General features: G+C 47.2%; 1 protein-coding gene across 1 annotated transcript in view; it reads right to left on the reverse strand.

Moving 5' to 3' along the window:
• NXN (nucleoredoxin) overlaps positions 1–19,447 on the reverse strand; it is a 45,736-nt gene extending 26,289 nt beyond the window's left edge. The window contains exon 1 of the mRNA XM_079325338.1: positions 19,063–19,447. Coding sequence (XP_079181464.1) covers positions 19,063–19,380 — 318 coding nt within the window. The 5' untranslated portion in view covers positions 19,381–19,447. The remainder of the gene's footprint in view (positions 1–19,062) is intronic.
• Positions 19,448–22,325: the final 2,878 nt, after the last annotated feature.

Below are 22,325 nucleotides of genomic sequence, written 5' to 3' on the forward strand. Positions count from 1 at the left end.
GACCATGTGCTGGGCTGTGTTGGTTTTACATGCTGTGTGTGCAAGAGCCAGGAAAAATCCATCTTCAATGTCATAACAAACCCTAAGTTAAACACAAAGGCAAGGCCAGGCATATTATTCAGTTAAACAGGCACATAAAGGAGAAGGCAGCCCTGGCCATGATTTACTCCTGATATTTGTTGTTTCTTAGTGAGCACACACAAAAATGAGTCACATTAAGCCCTGCATGAAGCAGATGCTCCCTTCTCCAACAACAAACCTGCTGCTCCTAATAAAAACCAAGAGTTTTGCAAAAGAAACCTGCAGTTCACAGTCTTTGCACTGCTGTCCCCCACCACTGAGTGAGAAAGGAGCACACCTTGTCCCCTTGCAGACACAACACCCCAGGGGCTGGGATAAACACCCAAACACAAGGAATTCCCAAACTCAGAAACCGAACCAGAGCCAGGCTTGCAATCCCACAGAAAAGTTTTATCTTCAAGTTATGAAGTTTATGGTTTGCTCAGCACATTGTAAACTACATAGGTGGTTTTTAAGGTGGTGGGCAAAGGAAGGGGTGTCTGAGGGTGCAGGAAGCAGGCAAAGGAAGAGGTTCACCTGCACAGAACCTTCTACAGCAGCTCTAACACAGCTGCATTGGGTCTTCTGCTCTTTCTCCAGGAAACCTGAGCAGCTCCTCCCTCCACTGGGCAGAGCTGGAGCCTGACACATAAAATTCTGGGCACAGAACAGGCGGCGCTTTGGATTACTGACAACTTCAAAAGGGCAAGAAAAGCCCTTCTTGGGTAAGTTCTTGCTGCTCAGTTTGCTGAAGGGCATCAGGGCAGCCTTCAGCTGAGCCAGCAGCTTTGTTGAACATTCCCAGACTCCATCTGGCAGCCTGGCACCCAGCCTGCTCCTCCTTTTCCACGCCAACAGGGACAGGAATACGCGGGACCCGCGCTGGTTCCGGCAGCTCCGAAGCCCAGAGGAAAGGATGAGCAACTTCTACAAGAAAGATGCTTCCACAGATTGTGCCAAATTAATGCTTTTCAACTCTGTGCTTGCTTAGGAAAGCAGAGATTTAAAGCTCCAAAGCCAGCCTGTTTGGAAAATTAATTAATTAATTAATTAAGCATGAGTCCCAGATTCTGTCCCAATCCCAGGGAATCAGCAGGTGGCTGATGGTTAAAGCCAGAACAAGGTTATTTCAGATCTGCAAGCTGAAATATCCCCCTCCACACCCTCTGCAGATCTACAGGGAAGATTTAGCACCTGCAGCTTTGGGTTGTTGTGGTTACCTTTTAGCCCATTCAAAAGAATATTACAATGTATTCCCCAAGGGAGTCCATAAATAGCAAAGGATTCTGCTCTAATCCCCTACCTACTCCTTTCTGGATAATATGGCATTTGGACAACCACTGCCAGAACATAGATTTATGGCAAAGCTGAGAGTTTGAATGGCCAACACATGCTCTGAAAACTCAGGATTCCAAGGAATAAATAAAGCCTCTCCTAGGATATAGAGGGTTCTTCAGTATGGAAGCTTCAATGCAGATGAAAACCTGTTTGCAGGATTTCTGCTTCCCTCTTCCATACCAGACAAAAGACAAGTTTATATTGATTTTCCCCAACACCAAAATCAACTGTTCTCACTGGGTGTTCTTGCTGATACCACCACCACACAGTCATTTCCCATTTCTAATACTTAAATTACTAATACTTTATAACATCTCTCAGCTATTACCTATCCAACCAGCTTCAAACCTCTTTTCTGACAGTGACCAACATCAAAGAGAAAAGAACCAAGAAAACTGCAGACTACAGGAACTATAAAAAGTACAGCTGACAAGTGCTACAGCTTTACTGCTTCACTGGAGACACCAGGGAGCTGTGTGTTCTTACAAGTTCCTCAGTGAATGGTGTATTAAAAAAAGATAAAACAAAAAAAAAAAAACAAATAACAGCAACTTTGCAGACAACTCAGTGCTACTGCAACTAGATTTTGTAATAGAAATGCTCAAAAACAGCTGAAAAACAGAGCCAGTGTAACACACACAGCAGAACTGGTGGAGGCAGAAAATTCAGCATCAAGTGCAAGTAAATATATTTTGAAAAGTCAAGCCAGTGAGGACACATCCACTCCCAGGATTGTTTCCTACTCCACACTCCCCAGGTGTGATTTAAATTACTGACTGCTGGGGCTGTCACACACCTCCCTTGGGTGCCAGCACCACAGCCCTTTACAAAGGCACAGATGAACAGCCAGGCACAGCAGCAGGGTCAGGGAGGTGCATGCTAGGCTACAAAAAAAGAGAAAAATGCAGTCATTTTTTACAAAGGAGAAGTGCTGCATCCCTGCTGAATCCCTGTGGTTGCCTACACACCCTTTGGATCCTGGCTACTTGCAAGTAAAACATAAAACCAAGGATATTTGTTCAAAACCCATAGGCGGACACTGTGATTCTATTGAAGAAAAAAATACAACTGGCATTCATTCTAAAAACTTCCCACCACTGGGACTGGGATTCAAAACCAGCACTGGGCAGTGAGGCCAAAACACACTGAGAGCAGACGCCTGCAAAAGATTCCAAGGGAAATTAGTTATGTGGGTTTTAACAAAAATAAAATGAAATCCAATGTTTACAGAGGGAAAAAAAGGCAGCTTCCCTAGGAGACAGTGCTGCAAACACCCTTTGCAGATAAGCCAAGACCTGTCTGAGGCTTCCTTGGATTCTTCTGCCAGTGAGGTTTGCTGGGGTTCCTGTGCCAGTGTGTGCAGTGAGGGGAAAAGCAAAGGCACATGCTGAGCAGGGCTGCCCTGCTCTCCTTCAAGGCAGAGCCACGCCAGCTGCAGGCTGAGCACTGGCTCTGAGGGACAGGGAAAAGGGAATTCTCCATCCTTCCCTCCTGCTCCACCAGCCTCAGGGAGCTGGGGCCAGGGGAGGATGGATTTTCACTGCTCTGCTTCTCCCATCTCATCTCTCTCCAGGAAAAGACATGGTGGGCTAAAGCTGGACGAGCAAGTGGATTTTCAGAAAGCCCCAGCTTCCCTTCTTGTGTGCTAAAGTCAGCCTAATTCTGTAAACTTCTCTTTTTCCCTTAAGTAATTCTTCTGCAGCTGAGTCACACGCAGCTTCTGCCAGGAATTTTTATAATTACTGAATTAGAGCAAGGTTTTGCCTGTGCATGCCTGACAACATCTGCTGATGGAAGCGAGCTCTGCTCAAACCCTGCACAGCCCTGGAGGAGCAGGGCTGAGCACTGCCCTTCCTCCCAACAGCACCTCTCATGGGGCTGCTCCTCCTGCAGAGAGTTTTGCAGCTCCTAATCCACGTTTTGGGAGCGAGCAAATAAGCTGGAACAAAGTCCAAAGGGTACTGAAGCAGGGGGAGGAAGGCTGGCTGCCTCTTGGCTCTGCAACCCTCTTGCTGGAGCATCCCTGAGGCAGCACCCACAGTTATGTGTCTCTCCATCAGCTGCATAGCTGCAAAGCCACCGTGCATCACATCTTCCTTGGAGACAGACAACAGTATAGAGTTCCATAAAACCACAGGAGAAAATAACCCTCTCCATCTTCCTCTTCAATGGACACAAGGAGTTATTCTGCAAGCGAGGCTCCAACATAAAAGGCTGGTCCAGGCTAAAGATCAAACACAACTCATGTTCAGATAAGCCAAAAGCAGACATCTGGCATTAGCAGCCTAAATGACACACTTCCTGGAGGATCCAAAATCCTCCCACTTTATGCTACAGGTCAGAAATGCAAAGGAATTACCATCTTCAGGACTGAGCTGGTCAGCCTCCTCCTCCTTGTTCCTGTTTGCTGGAGGGTGATGTCTGTACTCTCCTGGTTTGCCCAGTGTTGTAATTTATTCCATACTGCACCCAAAGGGCTGCATTAAGAAAACAGTACAGTTGCCAAGCCCTGAAAAGTGAGGATATGCTGGAAATGTGCTGTCTCTGTACTTTAATCCAGTCCACTTGCAGGGGTCTTTACAACATGGCCACATACCATGTGTGCACAGTCCTGACGCAGTTAGAACCAAGAATAGATGCTCAACAAGAGAGGAATTACTCAGTTCTGGGTTTCAGCTGGTTGTGCATGCACAGCATTCAGCTCTCCTCACTTCACACTTTTCATGTGCTGCTCCAAGGCAAAAATGAAGGCGTCTCACCACTGCAGACTGGGATTCTTCTCAAAGGATTCTGAATTTATTTTCATAAAATCCTAGAGAACTACATTCACAACACCTCAGGTTTACAGATGAAGAAAAGAGTTACAGAGAAGCTCTGGGCATCCAGTTCCAGAGTCAGCCTCCAGCTCCCTTTTAAAAAAATAAATAGCACGGAGCAGCATTTTGAATGTTTGACGTACAACTTCCCATGAGATCATCTGCAGCAGGAGCACTCGGCATTCTGCAGCTCAACCCTCACCCTGGGGACCTGGGAAATCAAATCCCTCGTTGTGCATGAAAAGCAATTTACCCAGCACCATCCCTGAGCCCTGCAGCAGCAGAGCAGGAATTCCCATCTCCTTCCCCAGAACTTTAATTTTACCATCTCTTTTTCCATCACTTGCCCCATTCCCCTGCCTCCCAAGCCTGTGAAGGGCTGAGGTTCTACAGATGCAGCCCCATCCTTCACTGGGCTGCCTCAGCTGCCCTCCAGGAGCAGCAAGGGTAGGGGTGTCATGGAAAAAACCCATATGTGATCCTGTAATTAGACACAGCATTGTAATGTATACAGAGGATGAATTAAGGTTGCAGAGGAATACTGTAAATTGGATGCACATTTCTTGTTCCATTTTACTGCCCTTTTTTATTCCCCTTATTGGGCTTTGGCTGAGCTTCAGATTAAGCTCCTAATAAGGGCTGGAGTTGGATGAGATTTTTTCAGCCCATCAGATTGCAGCCTTCCAAACCATTGAAATGAGATTCAAGCTGAACTTGAATTTTCAATAGTTTGGCCTAAAGGCGAGGGTGTTAACAACAGACCTGCCAACACCTTCTCCATGCAAAATGTCTGAAAACATGTCTACACATCAAATGCTGCTCAGGCTCTGCTAGACAAAAGCCACAAAGCCAACATCTCAAATCCACTGCTGACTTGCTCAGCTGGTTCTCCTGCCAGTGAAGCTCATACATTTTCTCTGAAAATTCACTGAACCTCTGTATTCTCTCTAGGAAATGAGGTTTTCCCCCAACAACCCAGCTGTTGTAGTTTCATTATGGTGAGTCAAGGTGGTGCTAAGGAGATACCAGATAAATGAGGTGGATACATAGGAGGCAGACCAGTTCACCCAATACAGTCCACTTAAATGATACACCCCCAAAATTAAAGATACTCCAATGACATGCACAGGCTTTAATCAAGACTTCTACCACTACTCAAACACATTTTTAAATGCTGAAGTTTATTTTCTTGAGGACATGAATGCTTCAGCTTCCAGGCCACTGAAATTATTTCCATTTCACATTTCCAGTATAGTTGGATTGATGAACATCCATGGCTACTTTGGCCAGTGCTGCAGGGAGCAGAGCAGTGAAAGGAAGGTGCTCCTCTGCTTTGATGAAAAACAGTAAGAGAAAAGAAATTATGGTTTCTTGAACTGCATCCAAGGGAGAGCATGCCCTGCTGGAGTGCCTGGCAGGGCATCAACAGCAATGGAAATTTCAGATTTCAAAGAAATAATACTCAAGAAGGGGGTGGGAATATTGTGTAGGAGCTGAGGTGACACTAATCCCATGGACTGTTTTACAAACTGCCACTTCTCTCAAATGAAATTAAATCCTCTGCAGAAAAATCATCTGGCTCCAACATCTTTTGTTAAGTAGAGCATAAACAGAAGAAGAGCTCATAACTGTGCAGAAAATGGGCTCAGATGCTACAGACAGGAGAGTGAAGGGACAGCAACCAGACCACTGGGATTTTGCATTTTTTCTTTGGATGGTCACTGCAGGATCTTTGAACTTTATTAAGCCAACAAGGCTCTTCCAACACAACAGGGGCCTCTGCCCACTGTGAGGGGAAGGAGAACAGGGTGGCAGAAGAGCACAGCAATGCCTGCAAAAAGGTTCTGGACTTGATTATCAACTTATTTTCTTTAGTAACATTTAGCTAAGCAAGCGGGGAAGAACCCTGTGGTGCCCTTCAGTGGTTCTTACCAGGGAAGCTGGAATGAGGCTGCTCATTCACCCCAGGAGCTGAACAGGCTCAGCATGGCAGCAGGAGCTGCTCACACCAATATCCATTTCTCTGTCAGGAGCTGCTTTCACCAGCACAAACAAGAAACACTGAAAATGTGTCAGTAAATGGCACTTTGAAATCAGAAGGTGTCTGGCAGCTCTGTGGCAGTGTGATGTATCCTTCAGGGCAATTACAAACCAGTTCACATAGCTTGAAGGTCTGAACAAAGCAAATTCTGTGTGTAATAGTGGGGAGAAAAAAAAAGAAATTAAAAAAAACCTACAAAATGGCATGAAAAGTGTTTGCCCAAGCTCATGTCAGGGAGGACTTTTCTATCTTTGTGACACAATGTCCAACCTGCTCAGATACAGAAGAAAGTTTAATTTCTTTTTACAAGGTTCATGTTCTCAGCATCACTACTGCAAGGATGACTGGAATTATTTAAGAGCAGAAGGAAAACACAGGTACAGCTTGTTTCCCCTCATTTTTATGTCACTAAGCAGCTTTAGGTGGACACAGGCAAAACACTGACTTGTGCAGGATCAGCTCAGGGCCAGGCACAGTCTCACTGACTGCAGAGGGTCAGAGCCAACATTCACATGGATTCTGATTCCCTTAAATTCTCCAAAACCTCTGCAGGGCCAGCCTGTGCTTTTGCACAAGGCAGGTTTATCCTCAGGGCCAGCAAATGCTGTTTGAGAAGCACACACAGAGCAGCAGAGGGAAGACAAAATCTGTAGTTGTGCTAATTGCTGGAGTAATTACAAAGTAAAATACCAAACTAAATACCACAAGTCTGAGAATGAGCAAAGAACCTTTTTCCTTTCTGGGAGCTGCCTCTCACAAATGACTTTCCCCACCAAGAACCACCTCCATGGGCCCAGACACATGTTTGAGCAGATGACAAAAAAATGTCAGGTATTTTTCTTTTCAACAGATTTTCATCCAGACAGGAAGAAAAGCCCTTTCTCTTGAGCAATTGAGTTTTCCCCACAACAGACACGAGCTGGCATGTTCTGAACATTCAGTATTTCAATCCCAATTAAGTAAAACAGTAATTGCTGCACCTAAGGGGTTCTCAGCTCCCTAAGAGGAAGCACTTTATACATACCCAGATTTTCCTAAGCTTTACCACTACATACTTAAAACATAGACTGAGGGATGAATCACAACTTCTACTAAGCCTGGCAATCAACACTGCCACTTTCTGGCAGAGAAACCCTAAAAGGCTTCACCTGTGATGTCACTGCTGACAGATTTATGTTCCATGGGGCACTCCCATCCTGTGACTCCTTCACTGAGGAGGCAGCTGGGTAACAGGATTTGTTCTGCATAATCCCTGCTCCAGCTCTCAGCAGGGGAGGAAACAGATGAAGATGCACTCAGCCAGAGATGGCAGCCACCACTTTTAGGGAACTTATTAAGCCCCAGCCACCTGCCAGGTGTAAATCCCATTTCTAGTTTCAAGCCTGGAGAAGGCAGCATGGGGAGGAGGTAACACACAGCCCTACTTAACCAACTGTAGGGTAAGGAGCATCTCCTTCAAATGCAGCTCTCTGGACAGAGCCCAGCACAACAGACCCTGAGGTGCCAGCAGGGCCATAAGCTCTGCCTGAGGTCATTATTTTCATAATTAGAGGGATGGCCACAGACAGAGGTGGCATTTGGTGGCCTCTTAACCTAGAGACTTACTGGAGTTTATGCAGATGACTCCACTTATTCAGCAGCAAAGCCTGCAGCAAATCCTCGTGGGGACAAACATCAAACCAGGATCTGGATGTGGCTCAACACAAGGCCACTGCTTGGTCAGCCTGAGCCAAGGAACAACACAAAACATGCAGGGCTCAGAGGCAGTTCAGTTTTTAAAACTGAGTAAATCCTGCAATTCAAATCTGTGCTGTCTGGAGGAAATTGACTTTTCAGGTGAGGCACTACTCCTTGCTCCAGGCCTGGTCCTCATGCCTCTCCCCCTCCATCCATCCCTCCATCCACCTGCTTCTCCCACACTCACCATCCCTCTCCAAAACATCTCTTCCCAACCTAGGAGGCTCCTCCCTGCCCACCACATCCTCATCCTGCCACCTGAAGAGCCTGGTCCCACGCTGCCACCTACTCTTCTGCTTCACAATGTGACAATTAACTGGTTTGAAAACTGCCTCTCCAGGCAAAAACTCATCCTGGGAGCCACCAGGGTGACAAATATCTATGTTCTGCACCACCTAAGAGACAAACACCAATTGAGGCCCTGGATGCTCCTGTCACACACAATAATTAAACCATCAGTTGGGATGCAGGGAATTAATGCAGACAGAGGGGGGACAAAGGAATGAAATAGTTTGACTTGAATCCTCACAGCTTAACAAAAGCAAAACCAGGTCAGACCTATTGAGGAAAAAAGGAGAAGATGGAAGAAATCTCATTTAACAGCTGCTTTTCCCAGGGAGCAAAGTAGGAACCCAAGGATGCAGCAAACCAGGATCAGGCTGGGATGAAGACAAGCACCAAGGGCATTGCTGTGCCACAGACAGGACACCCCTTTCTAAATCAAGAAAACACTGTAACAGAGATGCTCTGCAGGTCTCTGAAGAGAAGGAGGAGGCAAAATCCCTGCAACAGCAGCCCATAGCATTTTCCTTTTTTTTAAGAAAAGAAAGGAGTGGAAGCTGTGCCATACGTTAGCACTTAAATAGTCCCTACCCTCAGTTTCCCACCATCTGTACTACTCTCTGAAACTCCCCAACCCATTTAATTTATTGCTGTGTGTCTCAGCCAAAATCAAAGACCTGAATATCAGCAATCTTGGTGGGAGGCATCCAGCTGCTCCAGCTCATTGTAGGAACGAAGCCTATTTGTGCAAAGCTGCATTAAGAAAGCCAGGCAGCAAATCTCCCTAGGAACAACTTCCCATGCTTTCAGATTAGCAGATCAAGCTGCAGGCATTAAGACCTTTCCCCTTCCCTATCTGTGAAATCCAGTGCTTTAGGACACAAAAATGGGTCTTTTCTAACCCTGGAACGAAGCGATTTTGGAAGTGCACGGCACAGCAGCAGCGGGGGGCAATGGCTGGGGGAAGCAGAGCACAATCTCAGGGTCATGTTCATGTGCTGTGTGAGATGGGGCTTGTCCTAGGAGAGCTGGGACCTGGAAATCATGGCTGTGGCAGCAGCACAGCCCCACTCTGGTCACTCATCCAGCCCCCAGCCCCCTCTCACCTCTGCTTCCCTGCCCATGGGGTGAAGCCAGCAGGATTTCCCTAAGCACGAAGCTATTTGCAAATTTCCCAGCAGAGATTACAGGGAAGAGCTGTAAATGTAATGTAACAGCACAGGGACTTCTGTCCTATGGCCACAAACCTGAAACAAAAAGGGAGCACCCTAAAAAATCAGCTCTTAGAGTCATCAACCTCTGGGAAGCAAATAAGCATGGCTCCCTGCCCTCTTAAACTACCAGGTATCAGCTGATAAAAGAGGAGCAATCCTGCAAGCCAAACACCCAGGCAGTACTTGCAAGGCAGGATTTGTAGCCTGGTGCCCTTTGATTTGCTCTGAGAGTGACAGAACAGTAGTGAGAAAAAACACAAAGGGAAAGAACATTTCTAATGTTCTGGTGACCTGTCTGATGCTGAAAATCCCACCAGACCCAAGACTGTGCACAAGGACCAGGGTCCTGCTGTTGCTCAGACCCTGAGCTGCACTTGGAAGGGTAGATAGAAGAACAGGAGACCCTCAGTGGGGCTGGGGACACCACAGACCCCACAGCTCCTCATTTGGTTCTCAGGGGTTGAAACAGTCACACAAAGGAAGTTTCATCTGCTTCACAGATCTGACAGCAGATCTGGAAATTGTCATCTCCTTCCCACGCCATCACACAGCTTGGTTCATTTGAAACCTGTTTTATCCTGGCTCAGTTCAGCTTGTCTTATTCCTGCACACAACAGCAGCAGCCAAGCAAAGAGAGGACAAACTGGGACCCCCAGTGAGGGCCAGGCAAGTGGATGCTGAGCTGCAAACACAAGGGCACAGCCCACAACCAAAGCACTGCACACACATCTCCAGCCCAGCGTGCAACCTTTCAACCACAGCAAGCATGAGGGGATGGAGCTGAGATCCCTGGCAACACTACTAAAATCTCTGTGTTTCTCCTTTATTTTGGGAGAGGCAGAATAATCCTTTTGAATACCCAAGTGGGGGAGAACCAACATCTGTTCAGATTCAACAGCTTGGTTCTCACTGCTTCAGCCCCAACTCTTTATGGTGGCTGTGGAAGGTCTCTAGCTTTTATTCAAAGGCACTGCCCTCACGCAGGGCCTTTCAGCAGAGGCTCCCAGAGCACCTCACAGACATTTAATTAAATCCTAGAGCCCTCCCCCGTGAGGAAGGGATTATAAACAGCCCCCCAGCTCAGCAGCACAAGCATCTCTTTCTCTGCTGCAGCCAAGGCACTCGGCTCAGTTGCAGGAGTGCAGCAGCCCCAGCTCCACTGAGCTGCTAAATACACATCAAACAGCCCAGAGACTGAAGAGCCAGCAGAGCAGAGTCACCAGAGCATCCTCTGATGGGATGGGTGGGGGCCCCTCTCCACTGACAGACACAGCAAGGAGATGGGTTTAGAGACTACAAATCCCTGTTTTGTTACCCCTCTGCAAATTAAACTATACATTCCCAAAGTATGGCATTCCCGGTGACCAATTCATCCACCCAACAGCCCTGGGAGCCTTGTAAAATGGAAAAACACCTTTTTTCCTTTCCTCTTTTTTCCCCCATGCACACCTATGGAGTGAGACTTTTGCTGGCTGAATTACATCTATTTAAACAAAAGTAAGTTCAGACATCTGCCTTTGCACAGTGTCAGCTGCGAGAAATGAGCTAACATCCAGATGCAGTGGCATGTCAGGATTAGCCCAGGCTGGGGCAGGAATGCTTCCATGTATGGAAAAATATTGGAGCAGTGAAACCATAAGCTTGGAGCTGAGTGAAGTGAGAGGCCCTGTCAATGAAGCTGCAGGCTCAGGTTTAGAGGATTTAGCAGCTCAGATCTGCCATAAGATCCTCAGCGTGTATTACAATAAATTTCACACTTTTTCCAAAAGGGATTCCTACAGCAGTGCTGAGAGTCATGAGGCTGAGATCCTACACCCCTATATTTGCTCTGGAAGGCAGGAAGGAACTGCTGGTGCCATTAATGCTCCTCACACCAGGCACAGGCTTGAGGTTGATGGAGACATTTTAACTAAGACAAGGCTCCTGCTCACCCATCCCTGGGCTGCTGCCTTCTGCCCAGCAGGATTTACCAAAGCTAGCTAAGGATGAAGCAGTGGCAGTTCAAAAGTAAATGCTGAGCTGGCTCAGCTTGGCTGGGGGAGCAGTGCCACTGTCATGGCAAGAGCAGTGACTGCCAGAGCACAGGGAGAGAGCCAGAGCAGTGTCCCCATCAGCTTGACACAAACCAAATGGATCATTTGTCAGCATCCTGAGCTAACACTGATGAAGTCATAGCTATGACTTCATCTCTCCAATGGGAATCTCTTGGGAACGGGGCAGAACTAGAATTTCTCTCTCCCGCTCGCTCATGCAGTTGCAATTTGTTTCAGTTGCCTTAGACTCACTTCTGCAAATGTTACTTCTCACGAAGATTTTTAAATCCTTGCTCTGAAATGTAAAATAATGTTTCCTTCTCAGCTGTCAAGGCCCAGCCTTGCTGAGATTCCTCCTGGTGGGATCTGAACCCTTGTGCCAGCTGCCACCCCACTCCCTGGGGTCTCAGCCCACAGCTGAGGATGCCACCAGCTATTTTTTATACCTCAAACATGGAACTAAAATCTGGTTACTCTCAAATTCATTTTAAATAGGGACTTTTGCACCTTTTCTCCATTAAAATATTCTCAAATCAGGCTGGATTTAGCCACAGTTGCAAAGACAGAAAAAATCCCCACACAGGCAAGGACCCTGCACCCCTACTCTGCCCTGTGCCTTGTTGAGGGCTCCCATCCCTTTGTTTTGAGGCCAGAGGGATTTGCTGAGCCCCAGCATGGGTTTGATCAGATTGCAGATGCTCAGCTACTGCCCTGATGCAACTGAGCAGTCACTCACACTAAATAAAGACTGCAAATTCTTTACATATTAATTGTTGGTTGCAATTGTTCACAGTGCTGAAAGACATGAGAATATGCAGAAAGCATTCCTGCATCTTTTTAGTTCCACCCTTCCATTAGTTGTATGCACTCTCTGCCAAATCAATAAGACACTGAATTCTCCTTAGAAAACTGAGATGATGAAAATGTGATCAGCTATGAGACAAGGCACTCATGTTGTAATCTGAAATACTCATATAATTCACTTTCCCATGAGAGAATTTAACAGGTCTGTCTGCTTACTTGTCAACTCATCCCACTCCCAGCTTCTCCATTGACCCTGTCTTTAATTTACAACCTCCAGATTTAACTCTGATTGTGGCTTTTTGCCTACAGAGCTGAGAAGCACAGACAGCTGAGAAGCAGCAGCTCCAGCCAGCACAAAGGAAGCTGCTCTGCAGAGGGACATCAATGCAATGCTGGAGAAAACCCCCTCACCAGAACACCCCCCCAAGCCCCCCATCTGGGATCCCATCTCAAGAACAGAGAGGAATTAAGTCCAAGCTGTAATGAACCCAAGCACTTCCCAGGCTGGCAGTACTCCCTCCTTTCCCATCCATTGCTATCTGGAGATGGCACAAAGAGATCTGTCTACAAAAACATTTCAAACCTAGCGTGCATTACACTGTGATGTGCCATGGAACCAGTTTAGAGAGCACACGCAGCTATAAAGTCCTGATTATTCAGTATTCAACCCAGCCTGAAAGCTCAGGAGTCAGCTTGTGATTTGCTGAAAGCAGGGGGCCTGAAATTATCCGTGAATAGTTCAAAGCTGCAGTTAATTCAACATCTCTACTTTCAAAAGCATAAAAATCACAGATTCCTGGAGCGTGTAAGCTTTTCAAAAATTACAAACTACTAACTGTCAAATCAAAGCAGCAAATAGAAATCCACATGGCTGATAAGACAAATAGTTGCATTTTAAAGAGTAATTAAACATCACTTTGGAATATTTTGCTGGAACTTGTTTCCCTGATAAAAAAAATGGGGAGGGGAAGGAGGAGGAAGCAATCCACACACACCAATGAGCTTCTCATCAAACAAATGATCAGGCAAACGCTGCTCAATTTTGTTTTGCTGAACTCAGAGTTCAGCCTGCTGTAACAGCCTCCCATGCCCTTTTAGTTTCCCTAGATCCCTACATTTCACATCAAACTCTAGCAATAAAGAGGAGTCAATCACTATGTTGACTCTGGATTGTTGGGGAGGAGGGTTGGGAGAAGAATCCCCATGGTGTGGTCACCAATATTTTCTGATTTGACTTAGATTAAAACCATGCCCCAACTTCCATGCTGGGAGCATGGCTGAAAAAAACAGGAATGCAAAACAGAGTTCTACCCAGATGTAATTCAGAAGTGAAACCTTACCCCAGTCCCACACACTCACCCCACCAAATGCTGCTTTGAAACACTGAAAGTTTGTCCATGAGAAAGGATCCAAAAACTCCAAATCATCCTGGACTCTTCCAAAACCAGAACCTGACAGCAATGAACTCACCTTGAATTTCACCCAAATTTTCTAGTACTAAGCCATACCTGTGGGCAACAATACAAAAGGACTGAGTACTGAACAAGGACACAGCTACTGCATTTCAAACTAAAATGTTATTGAAGAAGCCACCATCCAAAGGAAATGCAAACCTGACATCAGTTTTTGGGATGGGATGTATACAGAACCCAAGAACCAATCATGTGATCAACAAACTGCTTGTCCCCACCCTGGAGCCAGGAGGATTTGATAATGGAAAGATGCCCAAAGACTTCCAGAGCAGGTCCTAAAACCTGGGCAATTACCCACTGAAGGATGTAATAAACACCACAGCAGACAACACGTCAGCAAGACTTTTAAAATACTAATTCTCCCCTAGGGAAAGCACTCAGGCAGGCAGCAGTTTGGATATGGGGGGAAATCCAACCTCCACAGACGTCAGTGGTGTTTTTGCAACTCTTGCAGGACCAGGACACAGTCCCCAGCCTTGCAGTCTACTGATGCTTATGGGGATTTCACAGAAGGATTAGGGTCTTGGCATGAGAGAGGACTGCTAATTGTATGGAGGGTGACTGCAAAGCTGTGTAAAACACACACAGAAATAATTTGGAAAAAAGGCATCAACAACAACAACAAGAAGTCAAAATGTTTTGGCTTCCATGTCATCTGCACAATGTGGAAATACTGAATAGCTTATTCCTCACTCATAATTGGAGTTCAGTCTTGAATGTCTCCAAAATCGCAGGGGAAAAACACTCCATTGTTCTGCAGTTTCTTTTGTAAAGCTGTTACGTGTTCAGCCTCTAAAGAATGCATTTTTGGAGAAGAACTCTGCACTGATTACTTTACAAAGTAAAGTTCCCTTTGCTCGGTCCTGCAACCTGAGAGTAACGAATGAAATTGTCAACCGTGCATTTTGAAAGGAACGTTTTCATTTCAACATCTGGATTAAGATGCCACAATGAAAAACAGCACACAGGCTTCCCTCTGCTCCCCTCATACATCCCCTATTCTTACATTTCAGAACCAGCAAAGTTTCAAAGCAGACAAAGAATCAGTTGGTGCTGCTAATGCCTTGCTTCTTACTCAATAGCCTGATGTCATGAAAAGACCATATTTTTCAAATCTACAGCACTGCAAGCCAAAGATTTCATATACATTCCCACCCCAGAAATATAAAGTCAGGAATACAGCTGAAAGTGATTACTTAGATATTTTTATATGATGAAATTCAAAAGCTGCTTCAAGTGATTTACAAAATCTTCTGTAAGACAAATCCCACATCTGTGCTGACCACTTGCCTCCCAGATCTCAGCAGATGGCAATTTCAAACAGAAAAGTTCTGAGTCCCTGAAAATCAGGGTGTACCTTAAACTGTAATCAAGGGTTTGAAGATTTTTTTTTCCTCCACAAAAAAAAAATTGCGGACAGCGTAATTTAATGACATTTCTATCTTCTGCCCACCATTTCTTGTACAGTCTACCCACAAAATTAGTACCTGGTGTCTTATTAGGAGAGGCTCCCATGGCAGATGATATTTTCAGACAAAGGGAAAACACTCTGTCCCAACCAGAGGGAATTTACCAGTGTGAGCAAAGGGAGATCCTCAAATTGTTTTCAGATACTTGACTGAATAATCACAGAAAAACAATCAACATGTTTTGCATTTATTTAAATCCAGAACAGAAGCATCTCAGCCTTCCCAAGAAGAATCTGTACAACACTCAACCAGATGCATAAACACAGCAGAAAAACACAAGAGAGGCAAAGCACAGGCCCACTGCCACTATGGCACTGTGTGGATGCACCAAGGAAGCGACAGGAAAAAATTCAACTTTAAAAAGAATGAGGAATGAGGAAGGTGACTGGGCCAAGAAAGTAACAAGTAAAAACAAAAGCAAAGGCAAATAAACAAAGTGAAAGATAAACTGCTGCTCTCTCTGTGTAGAGCTTTTTCTCCTCCAGCACCCCAACTCTCCTTTCTCCCACTCCTACGCAGAGCCATGTGAGAGGACCTACTCAATGCAGAATGTGGATGATTTATCATTTCCTAGCAGATGACCAAGATGTCCCACAGCACTCCTCTAACAGCCTGTGTGCCCTAAGGTCTTGAAAAGCACCCAAATTCACCCTGAGTGTAGGTGGACTGTGGCAGGGATGGTGTGGAGCTCACAGGAGAAGTCTGGAATCCTTATCACAGCAGGAAGGGAGATGCCTCATTGTGGGTGCTGAGGGACATCAGGACATGCAGGCAGATGGGGGCTGTTTACACTACTGAGGCTCTCAACAGTAATCAGGATATTGAAGCTGTTATTAAATCAACCCTCCAGAACTCGAGCAGATGTCTGTGCAAACAAACAACGGGGTGACATTAAACCAAAACCGCGACCGAAACGAAGACACGGAGCAACATCATCTCCCCATTGCTCTGCTCAGCCAGGCCAGCCATGATCAGGACACAAATCAACTACCAAAAGTTACCTGTGCCTGCCCAAATCTGGGGCTGAACAACTTAACTGAGGGACGTGCACCACGAGTTAAAGGCCTGCAATCGCATTTGGCACGTTCTGGTTTTGTCCTTGAAAAAAACCCACCCAATAATAGGTCTGGCTGTGGCTCAGACAGAGGCATAATGCCATCCTCCTCATTAATCAAAGGCTTTCCCCACGGCCAGATGTTTGCTGACTTGTACTGCTTTCTTTTATTACTGGTTTGGAGGCAAAAATTGCTGTGTGCTGAAGTTGCTCCAATTGAACTGGTTGTCCCTGGTAACTGCACCCTGGCATTATTGAGTTACTGAGGCATTCAATGAAGAGTGGCTGTTTGCTTAAACAATTCCATCTACTTTCCCCAATAACCATCAGAGTAAGATGCTAATTCACTTTTAGAACTGTGGGAATTGTACTGCAAACCCAGACAGGAGCCTGGGTTTTGAGATCTATCAACACTTGGTGCCCAGGGTTTGGAAGAAGGAGGGATGTAGGAAAATGCAGAGTACATCAGAGAAGGGCAATGACAAATGGACCTTAAAAGTCATATTTGTCAATAACACTGAGCAACAAAAGTGATGCTTTTATACAGGATAGGAAGCCATCATCTCTCCACAAAGCTTTCATGGCTTCAGTAGATAAAGTAACCAACCCACAGTGGGAAGAGTTGGCTGGAAAGGACTTCTGGAGGTCTTTGAAATCACCCCTACTGGACCCTGCTGGACAGAGCTTCTCCCAGACAAGCCCTGTAACCTGCAAGCTGAGAAGGACAGAGCTCTCAGTGTTCCCACCTCTCCTGCTGTCTCTACCCTGCATCTACAATATCCCCTTTCTTCCCATAAATCTCTATAATTCGCTGGGGTTTAGGAGTATCCCTTAGTGCAAAGGAACCATAACTCAAAAGCACTGCCTACATTCCTCCAATGCTTTTGTTTTAAAACAAATTAAGCCCGTGAGGTACTGAACATATGCTCGACATCCCCAGCTCTCACTGGCATGTTTTTGAAAAATAGAAAGTTTGTGCTTTTCTGGGGAGCCAGGTCATTAACCTGACTATTTAAAAAATCAGCCTATTATACAAGGAAACTTCTAACTGCCTGAGCTACAGGTTATAAATCTCCTGTTTAGAAATCTGATATCCTGACATAATTGCCCTTACAACTTACAAATAGGTTCTCTGTTATCCGTAGATTAAGCTTCCTCCAAAGCCACATCACATCTGCTTAGTTTTGAAAATATACAGCATGAGCTTCAATTACTTTACACTCCACACAAAAACAATCCTGAATTTAACTCAGGGCTTCTTGGAATAAGAGTTTAAGACCCCATAATCTTTTTATTTCATGTTTTCTTGCAATCTAATAGATGGAAGCATTGGCCAGCATGTAAAATTAATGCCACCTTCCACTTCTACTATTTCCCAACCATTTAACTACATCACAGTGGAATTTTTAAAGCAAATACGGCAAGCAGAAGTCCTACCATCTAAATAATCTGAAATGTTCTGTAGGAAAATGGTCAGCTAGTAATTGGAACCACAGTGTTTTCACATCCCTGTAGGAAGAGGGTTTGGTTTAAAAGAAACCTGAGTGAAACTGTACTTTCTCTGAAGGATGAAGTTCTGTTGCAGCTCCTCTGATAAATGAAAACTGCTCAGATCCCGACCACTTGAGTGAGCTCCCAGTTAGAAATGTTTGGACTTCAAAGGGACAAACTGGGGACTTGGGCAGCATTATCATCCAGGTGCACAGCATTAAATACGTGACAGCTTCTGCAGAACTGGGGGCTTAGTGACAAAAAACGGCAGCAAATGAGGAAAAAAAAAAGGCAAATCCGTGTTTCAAAGCTACATTTCTTCTCAGCAGCAGGGACATCACACGGAGCTGGCAGACAACAGCTAACTTTTCCTTAAACAATCCCTTTACCTAAGGAACAGAGCAGGGCTCGGAGACCATCCTGGAAGGTTCATCCCTCTCATCCCATCCCTGGCGGTGTCATGCCAGGGATGCTGAGGGGGCTCAGCGTTATCCCAGCCAAAGCTGAGCCAGAGCCTGCCCGCTGCTTCCACACCCGCTGCCTCAACCACGAGCCAGAAAGATGCTTAGAAAAGGCACTGTGGGGCACCATCTTTTCAATTCTTACTCAATTGCTTCCAGAGATTAGGTTTGTAAGGAGGATTTTTTTCCTTTTTCTTTTAAGCGTCGCAAGCTCTTTGGGAAGTGGAGGCTCAGCCTGTGCCTTCCTTCTCCTCACAGCCTGCCGCGTCTGGTCTTAGCGTGCTTTCTGTCCATTATCTCTCAGATTAAACTCCACGGAGGAGAAGCTGTAACTTGCAGAGTATCGCACACACCAAACGAGAGGAACAAACCCCATCCCACAAACTGGCCGGGCAGCTTCGCCAGCGGCTCCCAGGCGAGCCGGGCTCACTCGCTCCTCCACCGCCACGGCTCCTTTCTGTGCCCAAACCCACGGGCACCGTGTCCGCTGCCCACGCCACGCTCCGGTTTCCTCGGGCTCCCCGAGTGACGCCGTGCCCGTGTCTGTGCCCTCACGCCTCACCTGCAGCCCCGCTGCCGTGCGGGGCCATCCCCCGACCACGCTGCCCAGCCCCGGGCTCCCCGGCCCCGCAGCAACCGGGCGAGACGGCTTCGCCCCGCGGGACGGCAGCGCCGCTTCCCCGGCTCCCCCGGGAACTTTCTGGAAGGCGCCGGGCCCCGGCCGAGCCCCGCGGCCCCCAGACAAAGCCCGGGGCGCGCCCGCCGCCCCCCGCCCGGCCGCGGGTCTCACCTTGCGGTGCTTGTCGGCGAAGGGCAGCGCCAGCCAGGGCATGGCCCGCACCGCCTCCTGCCACTGCTGCTGCTCCTGCTCCGCCGACACGAAGACGATCTCGAGGCGCTGCCCGCCGCCCGCCGCCGCCTCCCCCCTGAAGCGCCCGTAGAAGGCGGCCAGGCTGGCGCCGAGCTGCGCGCAGGGGCCGCCGAGGCTGCAGCCGAAGTAGAGCCCCACCAGCGAGACCCCGCGGGCGGCCAGCGCCGACACGGCCACCTCCTCGCCGTCGGCGGCCACCAGCACCTCTCCCAGCACGTCGGTGAGCGCGCCCGCCATCCCGCTCCGCTCCCGCTGCGCGCCCGCTCCGCTCCGCTCGGCGCCCGCCGGCCGCGCACGCCCCGCCCCGCCCCGCCAGGGGGCGCTGCCGCGCCGCGCCCGCCCCCGCCCCGGGCAGCGCCGCCCCCCCCACGCCCTCAGAGCGGAGCCGCGCTCGGGGCAGCGCACGGAGCGGGCACGGCAGCGATTCTTCCCCGAGAGGGTGAAACGCTGGCGCAATTTCTCGGAGAAGATGTGAATGTCCCGGTCCTGGAGTGCCCGAGGCCGGGCTGGATGTGGCTCTGAGCGGTGGAAGGCCTGCGATCACACACAGGGTCACACAGAGCCAGCTAGGAGGAGAAAAGGCCTTTGAGGGCGAGAGTCCGAGCTGTGACAGAACATCGCCTTGTCACCCAGACCGTGGCGCTCAGAGCCACATCCAGCCTTTCCTTAAACACTTCCTTTCCTTAAACACTCCACCACCTCCCTGGGTAACCCCTTCCAATCACTTTTTCTGTGAAGAATTTCTTCCTAATGTCCAGCCTAAGCTTCCCTCGGTGCAATTTAAGGATGTCCTCTTGTCCTGTGCTGCTCCCTGGGAGAAGATGCTGACCCTCACCTGCCTACAATATTTTAGGGAGTTGTAGAAAATTATAAGGTCACCCTGATCCTCCTTTTCTGCAGGCTAAACATCCCAAACTCCCTCAGCCATTCCTCCCAGGACTCTTTTCAAAAGGTTCTTTCCAAACCATTCTGTGACTCCCCACTACCCTACGAGAGCAGATCCAGCCTCCCCAAAGCCCACAGATTTGTCCCTTCTTTGTTTCCAAAATCGAACATAAATACGTATTTACCTCTATCAAATGCAGGCAGAAAAACCTCAAAGCCGATCCAGAAGCATAAGCATAAATGGGGCTGCATTGAGTTACACCGTCTGGCTGGCTGGGATACAGAAAGGAAATAAAGCAGAGACAGTGACATGCAAACCAGGCTCTAAAATGTATTTGCTCTTTGTAATCAAAGCCTGCAATCTGCAAGCCTGCAGAATTCACTGCAGGATCCTCAGCTGCTCCCCACTGATGTCCGTGTGTCCGTGCTGCAGAAGAGCCCCAAAACAGCACACTGAAATCTTACTATCTACCACAACAAACACCTTTATTTTTTACAACCCTTCCTTATTTGGCTCCTCATTACTGTTGTTGCTTTCAATTTTATTTAAAATTGTTGTGCAGCATCCAGAGCCATTAGGGGATGCTTTATAAATACAATTAATTATCATTATTATTATTATTACAACTTTACAATCTCTCTTTTCTCTTGCCAAGACCTGCTCCCTAGAGGTGGTTCAAAGCAGGAGAAGTTTTGTCTTGTTTTTTTATTTGTCCTCCCTTATCTGCCTTAATTAAGTCTCTGAGTTCTTCAGGGCAGGGAAGCTGTTTTTTACGTCTGCAACCCTGAACTCAACCAACCCATGCAGCAAGATAAATATTCTGCTGTAAAAATAATTTTTATGGCTGCAGTTAATACATCTGGCCCTGCTTTTAGTGAACAAAGCAGGGGGAAGATGCTCTGAAATACAGAACAAGTCAAAAGCATTTCGATCTTAAGGAACAATAAAATAAAATGAGGAAACAACTGTTCTTAATGAAAAAATTCACAAGGTGAAGTGTGACTGAACCAAAGTTACACAGTGAGAGCATTTAAAATGTGGTGGGTGTGTTTGTCCAGGTGCTGGTTCTGCAGCAGAATCACAGATTCAGGATGCCCATTTGAGAACCAGCTTGAGACACTGGAATTAAAGAGTCACAACAGCATCCCAAGGTTTTTAATAAGCAGTTTCTTGTCCATATAGAGCCGGTGCCTATCTGCATTTTTCTAACTCCTATTTATCTTTTATAGGTGGATTTTTTTATATTACACCTAGGTTGACTAGTACATATTATACTTTTCAGTGAGGTATTTAGCGAGTTGGGGTGTTTTGTTTCAAAAATACTTGCCGTATATTTGGCGAATGGGGATTTCCCTGTAACAGACACCCACTGCTCATTAGGGTCTTGAAAAACGCAAATACTGGCGAAATGCGGCAGGGTTAAAAGCGCCGAGCTCGAGGGGTGGAGATGAGAACGGCTGGAAAAGGGGATCCGTGTGTCCCCCCGGTTCTCTCCCGGTGCCTGGAGGGAGCTCGGAGCCGCGGGGCTGCGGTGCCATCTGCCGGGAACACCGAGCACGGCACCGCCACCGGCACCGGCACCGGCGAGCGAGCAGGGACAGGGGACAGCTCCGCCGGGGGAAAGGAGCCTCAGAGGGACCTTATGACGCTCCACAGGTCCCTGGAGAGAGATTCTGGGGCAGTCTGTCCTCCCAGATAACAGCCTCGAGCGGCAACAAGTTGGATATTTGGGAAAGGTTCTTCACTAAAAGGGTGGCGGAGCCCTGGAGAGGTTGCCAGGGTAGTGGTGGAGTCATTCATCATCCCTGGAAGTGTTCAAAAACCATCTGGATGTGGCACTTCAACAGTAGAGTTACCCTAAAGTACCCACTGATGGATCTGATCATCTGTGGCATGACACTTACAGAAAAACTAATTTGATTGCAAAAGGCTCTTCAAGTTTTTAATTCAGCTGCATTCTGAACTCCACGTTGCACTGAGGGCAGTGCATTTTCCACAGTATGTAGACATCCACCAGCAGCAAAGTTTCTTCTTTCTTAAAGGAAAGGGACACACTTCAAACACTTCAGTGTTAGACATGAATCCATTGTGTCCTGACATTCTGCTTTTTGGGCAGCTCTTAATCACAAGTACATTTGTGGGGTGTATTTTAGCAGCAAGATGTTGGCTGTGTTCAGATTATGGACATCCATATCCAGAGAAAGCCTGGAGTAACCATCCTGCTGGGAATCTGCAGGGAAAACAAGAACTAATTCTGCTCTGCACATGATGCAAGCCAACTGCAATCCTTCTCCTC

The sequence above is a fragment of the Erithacus rubecula genome (genome assembly GCF_903797595.1).
Source record: "Erithacus rubecula genome assembly, chromosome: 22".
Classification (NCBI taxonomy): domain Eukaryota; kingdom Metazoa; phylum Chordata; class Aves; order Passeriformes; family Muscicapidae; genus Erithacus; species Erithacus rubecula.